We start from the raw sequence: 12,642 nt of genomic DNA, 5'->3' as shown, positions 1-12,642 counted from the left end.
AATGGGTGTCAAACTTGGATAAAATGGTAAAATTCCTTCAAGTTAAGTTACAAATTGTTGCAAAGTTCTTGAAAAAGTGGAAGTTGATAAATGGTGCCGTATGCGACTGAGATCTTAAACTCTTCATGTTTCGGATATCTATAGCCCATCAGTTCTTTTTTTTAAAAATTTGTATGACATTCGTCGTCAATCTTTGTGCAATCATTTCGTTTGTTTGTAAGTTCTTCTACTAGAATTCCGAGCCAATTCCGCCAAAATTTTTCCAAAAAGCAGCATCCTTGGGTAGTGGAATTTAAATTTGTACAAATGAAGGGCCATTATCCTTTCATGGTGGAAAATACATTTTAGAGAATCTTTTCAAACTCTTTTTCTCAAAAACTGAAGATTGATTCATGAATATTACAAATTTGTGTAAGAAAATGATGTGTGAAATACTTTTCAGATTCACAGAAAAATAAAATGCACTGATGACGTCTGTGAATTCCATGATTGCCCCGTGGTGATTAGATGAATGATGACGTGTTTGAATTATTCCCATGGTGATTTGGTATATGCACTGATGACGTCTGTGAATTCCTGGATTATCCCATGGTGATTGGATGATTTCAATAAAGAAGTGGGATTACATGTACTATAAGGTTTATCACTTTATCGGGATTAATTTTCCTCACGTTTATAAAAATACTTGTGTTACTTTTCATAAACTTTTTGTCGATATTCTAAAAAATTATATGCATGACACTGTTTTTACACATGTATACATGTCAAAATTTACATTATATACATCTCAAAATTTAGAGTTTTTCCTCAACACAATACTTATATGTAATATTAATAATTTATATCTTATTTATATAGAGGAAAATAAAACAAACACGATTTTTTACACGTTAATTTTGATATTGGCGATTGTAGGTCGTGGCATAAAAGCAGCAGGGGGTCCCCAAGCGTAAAAGGGCGACCCCAAATTACAACAAGCAGCAGCAGCAAGCAACATGAAAGCATAATATTACATGTACATATAATAAGCATAATAATAGCCGTTCCAGGTATACCGCGAACGGTTATTAACCTTACAATTAAGTTTTATGTACATGTATTTTAAATAAACTTTACAAGTTTACATGTATGTAGTTATCGTTCCGGGTTATCAAACCGCAAACGTTACAAAAGATATTTCATCAAGCAAAGCACTTTGCATGAAGTTTGTTGAAAGCAGTACACATTTTGCAGAGCAACTGAGTTTGTTTCAATTCAGCAAAGTAGAGCAATTCATGAATTTGTTGAGTTGAAAGCAGCACACATTTCACAGTAAATGAGTTTGTATTAAGCAGCAGCAGCACAATGAATTATAGCATCAGTTGAATGGCTCGGCGCAAACTGAATCTTGAGACGAAAAGGGGAAAAACCACTCGTAATTCAATGGAATATCATCAAGGACTCTTACAGCGAAGCTAAACACGCAATCAAAATTACAGCATACAAGTTCAGGCCCATGGAATGTTACGACGAAAATCTTCCAGGTGAAGTCAATACTCAAGTCAAACCTGAAAGGATAGAGAAAACCCCAACAGCAGACAAAAACTTCGTAAAACAGTTTAGTGTTAAGATGCAGATTCTACCTTTACTCTACAATATTGGGTGGGATGGGATTTTAGAAACAATCGTGATTGAAAGCATAATTTTAAAAAAAATTCTGTCTGCTGCTAAATTCGTGTACCTTTCGTTTTAGGATCCAGGGCAAAGAGGGAGAATTTGAGATATCCCGATCCCGATCTAATTTACATTCTAGCTAACCCAACTCAAATAGCAGCAATAAAGTTTTCTTCATAAAATAAGCTCATCTATTCTTTAAAATTAATAGATGCTATTATTTCCATTCTAGCGAAAATATTGCTGCAGTGTTTTTTTTATGAAATATGAACGTGTGCCTTTGACACATTTCGGCCATGTAACTTTTGTTGTTTCTCTGTTAAATGAAATTTAATGCGGTAGTTGCTTTATAATCAACTGAAAACTGTAAAAAGTTTGATACATTGGGGACATTTTAGCATGTCTGTACCATTCTTTTCTCTCAGTTTTGCTCATGTTTTCTCTTTCATTAATACTACTGGTCTAGTTTCAACAAAATACTTATTTAAAGTATTGATATGAAGAAGAATTTGTTCAAAATATTATATGTGAAAAGAAGGAAACACTTGCTGTGGCTTTCAACTCGACATATAGATATACAGTATCAACGACGTATTGTCAATTAACAACGATTATTTCCATTCTTATGTTGACACAGTATTTATCACGGTGAGCTTGAAATAAAAGATACCACAGAGTCTGACACACCTGTATCATATTTGGATATTTTACTAGAAGACGACTCAACATGTTAATGTAGTTTACCAAAAATGCTTTATGATAAACGTAGTAACTTTAATTTTTCCTTTGCCAACTACCCTTACTTAAGCAGCGTTATACTCTTATCACCTGCATATGGTCTCTCAGTTAATTCGATAAGTAACAGCATGTTCTACGTATGAACACATTCTAAAAACGAGTCAAGCTATTGACAAACATGTTTTTGAAACAATAATATCAGTGGTCTCGTTAAAAATTATCATTTTGCAATTTACTACAATTACCTTGTCTCAGCCAATACAATATGTCGTTTAGTCCAATGCTGATTATCGTTTTTCATACATATTATCAGGTCATTATTTATGCACCGAACTGTCTACGGATTTTCCGTTTTTCCCGATCATAACAAAGAGCATTCAACAGGGAATACTTACTCCCCATAGCCCCTCCGATGTTTTAAAGGTTGTTTTAATCTATCCTAATTTGTATTGTTTAGATGGAGTTTTGAACATGAATTCTATCTATTATCTTTATATTTCCCACAGTTACCCCATATGTTTATTCTATTTTCAATTAATGAATGATTTTTTTCCCTTGGAGATTTGCACATTTCAAATGTAAAAACCCCTTTACAAAGGTTAGGATTAGGGTTAACCCCAACCCTAACCCTGTTGATATCTCACCTACAAAAAGTTAATCTCGAATGCGAAATCTGTTATAATCAAATAAAATTTGATTGTAGTTATAGAAATGCTAACCAAATAAAGTATTTCTTTTTCTTACTCAACGATGCCGCCAAGACCTTTCACAGTAAAACATGAAATTGCTATCGTTTTATTTCACCAGGCCTTCATACGTATGTTATTTTAATCGGATGCCTTATAGGTACTTGATCCCACCTCTGTAATTTCCAGAGGTCCGTGTGTATGTCTTCTTTACAAATTTGTATTCTTAAAAAAAATTAAGTTCCTTTTAATCTTTCACCTTCTTCATGCTTAAACACTTATTTTTGATAATAAACTAGCTCTTTATTAATGGAACACATGGATATAAGGAACAGTATTCAAGATGAAAAGTTCATAAAACAATACAAAATAGAAGCAAAACAAAGACAGACCTCCAAAACATCAGAGATAGGATCAGGTGCCATGGGGGAGTGAGCATCCCCTGCCGACGGCCACACCTGCCTGTGCTCCTGGTCATGATCGAGAAATAAAGAAAAAATCCGTCACCAATTCAGTGTATAAATATTGGACTAACAATACGTATAAAAAAAACGTCAGTCAGCATTTGACTCAATTATAAATTGCATTTGCCGGCAAGGTCATTGTATCGACCATAGAACTTACGAAATGATTACTTTAAACAAGACTGCTGATATTTTTGTATAGAATCAAACGAGATATATAAACTCAATATACATGTGATAAAGGAATATTGCTGCATAAGTAAGGGAAGTTGACGATGGCAAATTTAAAGTCATCACGTGCACGATTATCATTAGGTAGTGAATTGAAGGGTTGACTGATTTCTTATTGTTCAACGCAGCGTTTGCAATATTTTAACCACGTTCCCGCGGTATGAAATATTCCAAACACTAACGACATTCTTACAACAAAGAAAAACCTTGACGTTTAGTTTGTTTTCTAATCCAATTATAATGTTTTTCACGTAAATGTGTATTTAATGATCATGAAGAGAAAAAGAAAAACATTTTTTTAAGTCTTTAAAACCAACTTTGTTCAGTTTAGCATAGTTTATTGTATTTTATAGACATGTATGTTTATTTCTTATATGTTCAACAGATACGCTTTTGCTTGTTTCCCGAACATTCATTGTGAAGTCATTGTATTGTTGGCTACGTCATTACCATAACATTTTAACGTCAAAGTAAAACGTCTGAAGAATTTGAAATGAAAGCGCTAACGTTTTACAAGTTGTGTTGTCGTTTTTTTTTTCTTTTTTTAAATAATGATCAAGGTATATATCTTCACTTTCGTTTCTTTAATGGCATGGTTTTTTTTAATCAATCAATATCTGCCTGATAGAGTTATCATTCTTTATACCGTGTACCTTCTTACTAATAATAGCTATTGAAACCATACTAGTACACCACAAATTAGAGGAGGAAAGCACTAACTTTATTTTCCGTACGCAAAGCTACATAACAGGTAAGACTTCTCTGTGTATGGTATATATAGTATTCATTTCCGTATAATTGTCATCCTAAACCATTAATCGGTTTTGTACTTAAGATGAAAAGATAATGAAAGTAACATTGAACAGAAAATTTTATATTACTGGAAACTATTGATTCCATCAATTTACTGTTTTTATGTTACTGTTTTATTGCTAATTTGTTTTATTTTTCGCATTTCTCAGTTGACATGAACGAATTACGTAACAGACAAGTTATAAATAGAGCACGAAAAGGAGATTTACTGGAATTTCCCAGAGGATTCTACTCGCACTGGGCTGTTTATATAGGTATTTCTTATATTCCTTGAATTTATATTAAACAATATATATATGCGTGAAAAGAAGAAAACACTTGCTGTGGCCTTCAACTCGACATTTAGATATATCGACGACGTATTGTTAATTAACGATTGTAATTTCCCTTCTTATGTCGATACGATATATCCTGGTGAGCTTGATATAAAAGATACCACAAAGTCTGACACATCTGTTTCATATTTGGATATTTTACTTGAAAAAGACGCTAATGGAAATCTAACAACCAAGATTTATGATAAACGAGATGACTTTAACTTTTCTATTGTCAACTTCCCTTACTTAGGCAGCAATATACCTTCATCACCTTCAAACGGAGTCTATATATCTCAGTTGATTTTATCATTTCGTAAGTTCTGTGGTCGACACGTTGACCCGGTCAGCAAATACAATTTATCATTGAGTCAATTGCTAACTGATATTTGTCATACTAATTGTTTGTCCATTATTTATAAACTGAATTGACGACGGATTTTTCTATAATTTCACGATCATGACAAGGATCATTCGATGGGTGTGACTGGTCGGCAGGGGATGCTTACTATTCCATGTCATCTACTCCCATCTCCGATGTTTTGGAGGTCCGTGTTTACTCTGCTCCTATTTTGTATTGTTTTATGGACTTTGATATTGAATATTATACAATTGTGGACTCTTTTGGTGTTGAATATGGTTTGTTATTCACCAGAAAAATATCCATATTGACCTCGGCTTCGCCTCGGTCAATATGGATATTTTTCTGGTGAATAACAAACCATATTCAACACCATAAGAGTCCATAATTGTTTTATTATATAGTCCGAATTTGAATAAATAAGACATTGAAGGCTGAAAGACAACACCACTTTCTTTAACGAACTTCCGTTGTTGAAAGAAAATATCCTGATTACACATGGAATTTGTCACCGTGTTTGTCTTTCCAAGTTTCACTATGTGTAAGACGTCCAAATGTTTAAAAATAATCCTGAAATAGGTTTGTATAATATTTTTCCTGCTCGTATACGTAGCTCGCTGCGGCCGTTGCAACCACTGTTTACAACATTGTTTGAGGTATAGATTGTGACGTCACAATGCCGCTTCACGTGCAATGACCCTCCGGTGAATACGGCCTCAAATCCAGTGAATATGTAGTGTTATGAACTATTTGTGCTTGTAAAGAATATATAGGAAATATAAATAGACTATATAATAATGTTCGTTATCTCCATATCCTTCAATTTAACAAAATAAATGTAATAAAATATTTTTAACAAGTAGTGCAATTATATGAAGAAGAAATATTGAAAGCAAAATACTCAGATATAAGATTTTTTAAAATCACAGTTAACATGACTATTTCGATGTGTTTCGATTCAGACATACATATACGGTTTTTTTACTTATTGCTATAGTTTTGTGAAAATGTTAGTATAAATAATAGTAAAATAATTAAAAACTAAATAAATACTTGTTTTTTGAACAATAGAAGTTGTACAAGTTATAGTTCAATGAATTTAAGACACTGTGTAAAGTTCCTGTTTAAAAGTGTTTAAACTGTATTTGAAGAAATGATTTGCAAAAAAAAAAAAAAAAAAAAAAAAAACATTCAAAGAATACCACGGCCAAAAGATGAAAATCCGTGCATTAATACTTAACTTTGCAGGAAACGAAGAGGTAGTACATTTAGCTGGTATTGATAATGATGGTATCAACGGGAATTCAAACCCTAGTCACGTATTTTCCATTTGTGGAAAGACTTACAAAAAGGCTGTGGTCAAAATGGAAAACTTCTGGACAGTGGTTGGGGATTCTGAGGCAAAAATAAACAACAACAAGGACAGGAAATGCAGGTTCCTACAAAATCCATTTGTTATTTTTCTTTTAAATTACATTAAGATTTAAAGAAAATGTGGTTCTAATACGTATTTGAAAGGTATCGTTCATGTTTCTTGTAAAATATTATTAAAATTTAAAAAAAAACCTAAATTACCCGTTTAACTGTAGTAATTCTCTTCAGCGTGCCCTTTGTAAATGCAACCACTGCTAACATAATTTAACATAAACAGAATATATTCAATAATCCTTAAAATTGTGAATTTTTCAATATATATGTTTCATATAAATAAAATTTTGACGATTTAATGGAAGTACAATATATTAAAGAAAAAAGAGAGAAAATTGCTACTCTATGATATTTCATTGTTCAGACTTGAGTATTTGAAACAAATACATTGTTATTTAACAAATTATTAAATGATTATTAAAATGTTTCTACAGTCCACATCCAGCGCACAAAATTGTCCAAGAAGCTTTAAAGAAATTAGGAGAAATTGGTTACAATGTTTTATGGAAGAATTGTGAACATTTTGCAGCCTACTGTAGATACGGCGTGAACTGGTCAGAACAGGTATCAAAATATACTATTTTTTAATGATCAGGAATTTTGATAGATTGAGTTAATGCCATGCATTTGATTTGATACATAGGGGCCTGTTCTAGGTAGGCTTTTTTACACATAAGTTGATGAAACAAGAATATCAACAATATCATTTTTTTGGTCGATACTATGACCTTGTTTGTAGGATCTCGTTTTTTAAGTCACCTATTCTTTCACAAACATAAGGACATTGTATTCATATTAAATCGACTACGTCTTTTTTTCCAATTGCTTGATCATGACAAGGAGCACACGTCGGGTGTGAGTGATCGTCTTGGGATGCTTACTCTTCCACATGGCACTTGAACCAACACCTGTTATAATTTATTATCATAATAAGTTTTGTTTGAATTTACATTTAACCAAGCATTGTTCGTTAATTATTTCACCTTATGTTACACGATATAACATAACTTGGGACAGTTTACGCTTTATAAACCACAAAGCGGTTTATAGAAAATCGTAAACTGTCCCAAATTATGTTATATCGTTGAAATAAGTTGAAATAAGCTTCATTCCTTGTTATTTTATTTCAGTATAGACAATGAGACAATTTTTCCTCCGGAAAAAGGCTTCATTAAGCATATTTAAAAAGTGACGTCAAGCGGAGTAATACGTTTTTGGCGTAACTCATTATAACGTAGGCAAGTTATGTTATACAAAATGGATTAATAATAATAATAATAATGCTTTATTTAAAGAAGGTAACCCGATTAGTACAAAGTACTATTCTTCCCCGGGGCCTTCTACAATTCAAACAATATACATAAAATGGTACAATCAAACATATATACAATGTACATGAAAATGATAAGCTCATATTATAATTTCATAATCGGATGTAGTATACAAATTAATGAAAATATAGGACAATAAGTAAGTCAATATACAAAGTTTAAAAGACATAGTTAATAAGGACATCTATAATAATAAAAATTACAGACGTTGGCTAATTATAACTTTTTCCAAATTCTTTCTAAAAACAGGTAAAGATGGTGATAATTTAACATGTAAAGGTAGACCATTCCATAAATGAACACCTGAATATTGTAAAGAGTTTGTAAATAAGATTGTTCGATGCTTTGGTAATCGAAGATTATAATTAGATTCTGAACGCAACGAGTATAATTCAGAACTGTGAAAAATAAAAAGATCCTGGATGTATTCTGGGCTCATACCATAAAAAGTTTTATACAATAAAATACATTTATGAAACGTAACTAATTCAAAAACATTTAACCATCCTAGTTTTTCAAACAAAGGCTTAGATGGTTGGTCAGGTGCTGCATCAAGAATAATTCTAGCAGCCCGTTTCTGAAGCTTATGAATTCTCTCAGTGTTACATTTGGACGTATTACCCCAGACTGTGAGACAATAGTTTATTGAAGGCAAAATGTATGCATTGTAGAAAAGTTTTTTTTGTACTTAATGGAAGAAATTTCTTAATTTTACGGAACGTAAATAATTTGTATCTCAAATCTTAAATCGTTTACCCAGTCAATCGACGTGTTACGACTAGAATTAAATTATTTACATTTATCAAGAAAACCAGTGAGATTTTGCATCATTTCTTAGGGGTATTTTTTTTCTATTGATTACAAATATTCATCAGTGTTCCCATAGGCTGTAATAATGTCATGTTTTACAGGCTGACAAAGCCCTGGGTGCCATTATGTGGACGGGAGCAGCTGTGATGGTCGGTGGTTTACTTATTGGAATGTTTGGTGGGAAAAAAGAAGAAAACTAGAATATGTGTACATTACAATATTTCCCTATGAACAGTAATTTATAGTATCAAAATACATTAACTTTAAATTTGAAAGTATTCTTCTGTAAAGCTGAACACTATTGATAAATATTTCTATTTTTTATTTGTTTTCTCTGTGATAACTCTTTGAAAGTTAGTTGAGTTAATTTTTTAATCAATATACCGTAATGAAAATTTCGCCAAGCAAAAGGTCAGAAGCTAAAGATCTTGAGAGATATGCGGCATATTTGTTGGCGAAGAAAAATAAAAATAAAACGCACAATGCTTGACTTCCACAACATTTAAGTAAAACATAAATATTTTGACTTACACTGAATATACTTTATGATCCCGGGGCCTGGATAATATCTACCTCAGCCACTAAACAATATAACAGGCCAAAAGTTTTCTCCACATACAACTTACGTATTTTCCACTTCATAAGTCCATCATGATTTTTAAAAACCTGCTCTTTTTTAGAGATTGTTCTTCCGTAGCACATGAATCAAAAAAGCGACAGGAACTCCATATGCAGGTGAAAAAGGTGATGATAAGGTGTTCTGGTCAATCTCAAAAATACTACAAACAAAATAAATCTACAAATAAAACATAGCAGGGACCCCCTCCCCCCCCCCCCCCAAAAAAAAAAAAACAAAAACAAAACAAACAAACATCCAACATTGTCCAGTTTTTGCATCAATTCTAGTTCAAATGAAAACAAAAATAGGTCTGCTAATGACGGGGCGCAGTTGGTACCCATGGGAATTCCAATAAATTGTTGGAAGACTTGGTCTCCAAAAACAACATAGATATTGTTAATCAGAAACTCAAGCACCTTTTTGATATCAACCTTAGAGTACTTGTGTATGCAATCAGAATGTTTTTTTTATCAAAATAATTTTGCAAATGACAAATGGCAAGGTAAGTAAATTTAACTTAGGTGAGCTAAAAAGAAAAGGTGACCATAAGTTTGATGTACCATCTATAAAATTCACTTATGCAAATAAAACTTTGCTTACGTATTTTAAGTTGACAATGGCTTACAAATATATCTTATTCAGAGGGTCAAAGAGAGTGTAGTATCTTTTAATTTGTACATGCATGTTTTTCTTAACTGTCTTATCAAATGAAAATGTGATCTATTATTTATCGACAAGTCCAGGAAATGCATTGGGGAATCGGGAAATTTATTAAATCTAGTATACAAAGTTTACAAATATACTTTATAAATATTAACACGTGGGGATACACTTTTGGACATATAAGGCATATATTATTTGTAAAATCACTTATCGTTCTACTAACAGCGTGTGAGTTTGCTTGATAGGGTGTGCTAAAACTTTGTTTGCTGATTTTCATTTCTCTCATTGGATTGGATGATTGATTTCATTAGAATCAATAATACTTTACATATGACACAAAGCAATACCACTGACGAAGTTTTAATACTGACCAATCGTATCAATTTCAATTTGAATAATTGTTCACAAGTATGCATTGAACAACAATTACATGTGGACGGACAAAGCAAGTTTTACTTCCTATAATGATAATATTGATAGCTACAAAGCTATTTTCCAACCATCGGATCAAATCACAACAAATATAATATATGTACATGCCTTTTTAGGACAAAAACAAGCTTGACGTGCCACATGTTGCTGCTGACTACAAATGTCATATTGGTACACAATCATTCAAAGTCATTGGCTAGTACACTGGTACCTGGTCCTGGTCTCAAGAAACCACATAGATATTGTCAATCAGACACTCTTGAAAGCATCTTTTTGATGTCGACTTCAGAGTACTTGTGTGTGTAATCAGAATGCTTTTTAAAAATAATTTTGCAATGACCAATGACCAGTTAAGTAAATTTACGAGTTCCATATTTGTTGAAAAAGCAGCTCTCAATGATATCGAAAAGCCTGGACTTTAATTGATCTTGGGAATGGTTGTGTATAATGTTGAAAAGTCATTAAGTTTTCAAGCTGTTGATTTTGGTAAAATTTTGTGGTCTCAAATTGTCCAAAAGTTCAAAAAAGAAGAATTTTTGGGTATCCACATCTGATTTACACACTTTCTTGATTTTAGTGCTGCACAGTACATTTGAAGTTTATCCTTCACTACTGTAAATATCTTGTGAGGAGAAAAGAAATAGGCTTGGTTGAACATTTACTGGAACCTGCATTGTATCTTTGTTCGTAAGGATTCTCATGATGTTTCGGAATCCAATTTATTCATATAGTAGTTCAAATTCATTTTGGCTCTGATGAATATTAAAAATACAACTTTGTACATTCTGTTTCATTAACAACACATTATAATTTATTAATTTTAACAGCTTATAATTGTTAAAAAGAGGACAATAATATTATTAAACAATTATACTCAACTATTTTACTTAAGAAAGCAGTTAAGTCTATTTGGTACTGACGTCTACCATGTTTACATTCACAACGACATATGCTTTAAGACGTCCAGTTTGACTGGTCGAAGAAAATGTAAGAAAATCTATGAGTGGTCAAGAGGAAAAACCCGGAAAAAAACCTCCCAGAATGTCATTTGAGGTGAACTCACTCTGAGGTACTAAGGCGTCTAGACCAATCAGAGAGCATCAAAATTCCGGATCATTTAATAATTAATTATGGGGAACGTTATTATTATGATATGGTGATTTTTTTTTGTCAAAACAATCAGTTAATAAACTTATAAAAACTCATTGAATGTTGTTTAAGTCAACACATATCGTAAATACGCGTATTCTCCAGAATAATTCGTGCTTGACCATGGCCATGTTGACATTAACGACAACGGCGGCTCATAGCGAAAGTTGCAGACCGACGACGTCCTCGATTTGCTCTGGATCCTTCAAAGATTTAGGAAGAATATGAGATCTGTAGGATGTAAATATATGAATTTGATGCTGATAAGGCAAGAGTCTGAGGTACGTTTCTTTTCCCTACACAACGATACCAACTGAGCTGATATGGAACGTCGAGAAAATGACAGCATGATCAACGATTTTTTTAAAATTCACACTCGTGATCCGACAGTGACATAAACATAATATTCCCGTCTGTCAGTCCCGTTTATCTCCTGTTTTGCTTTTTTTTATTTCAAGTTTCTTGTAATCATAATTTAGCTAAAACGGACTAGAAGTATCTGTTTTCATTGTTTTTTACAACAACCTAGAAGCTAGGTCAAGAAAGTAGTTCTGACTGAAAAATTCATCGATGTGTAAACGTTTTCTTGAATTTGTTCTCGTCCAATCAAAACACAGGGAATCAATAAATAAAATTAAGATTGGCATTATTTATGTATAAAGAGAAAGATTTAATACGACAAGCGTCCGTGAACTTCGTTTGGTGATTATCATTTTCTATACAGTTTTAGAAAGTTTGTCCAGACCATTTTCGAGAAATTTGCAGGACAGAATCACTAACAATTCACCTCAAAACAGTTCATTAATTTTTCTTAAATTAAACATATTTCCGGCCCATCTATATCCAAGCAGAACCACATGATAAGTACCGGTAGACATATGAACACCGTATGGACAGTCATATAAATAATCATTTTAGCATAGGTGTACCCTTTTCAATATTAAATCTCA

At 32.4% G+C, this 12,642-nt stretch overlaps 1 protein-coding gene across 1 annotated transcript; it reads left to right on the top strand.

The window, feature by feature from the left end:
• The first annotated feature begins 4,446 nt into the window (after positions 1–4,446).
• Positions 4,447–9,086, top strand: LOC134241247 (phospholipase A and acyltransferase 1-like). Its single transcript, XM_062723309.1, has 5 exons — positions 4,447–4,523; positions 4,735–4,839; positions 6,509–6,695; positions 7,123–7,252; positions 8,931–9,086. The coding sequence occupies exons 2-5, from the start codon at positions 4,740–4,742 to the stop codon at positions 9,027–9,029; spliced, it is 516 nt and encodes a 171-aa protein (XP_062579293.1). The 5' UTR covers positions 4,447–4,523; positions 4,735–4,739; the 3' UTR covers positions 9,030–9,086.
• Positions 9,087–12,642: the final 3,556 nt, after the last annotated feature.

Source organism: Saccostrea cucullata, unplaced genomic scaffold, assembly GCF_032062105.1.
Source record: "Saccostrea cucullata isolate Sc308-1 unplaced genomic scaffold, CSIRO_AGI_Scuc_v1 ctg2919, whole genome shotgun sequence".
NCBI classification, from domain to species: Eukaryota; Metazoa; Mollusca; class Bivalvia; order Ostreida; family Ostreidae; genus Saccostrea; species Saccostrea cuccullata.
The sequence above is the reverse complement of the archived record's forward strand: the minus strand, read 5'-3'. Positions and strand labels throughout refer to the sequence as shown.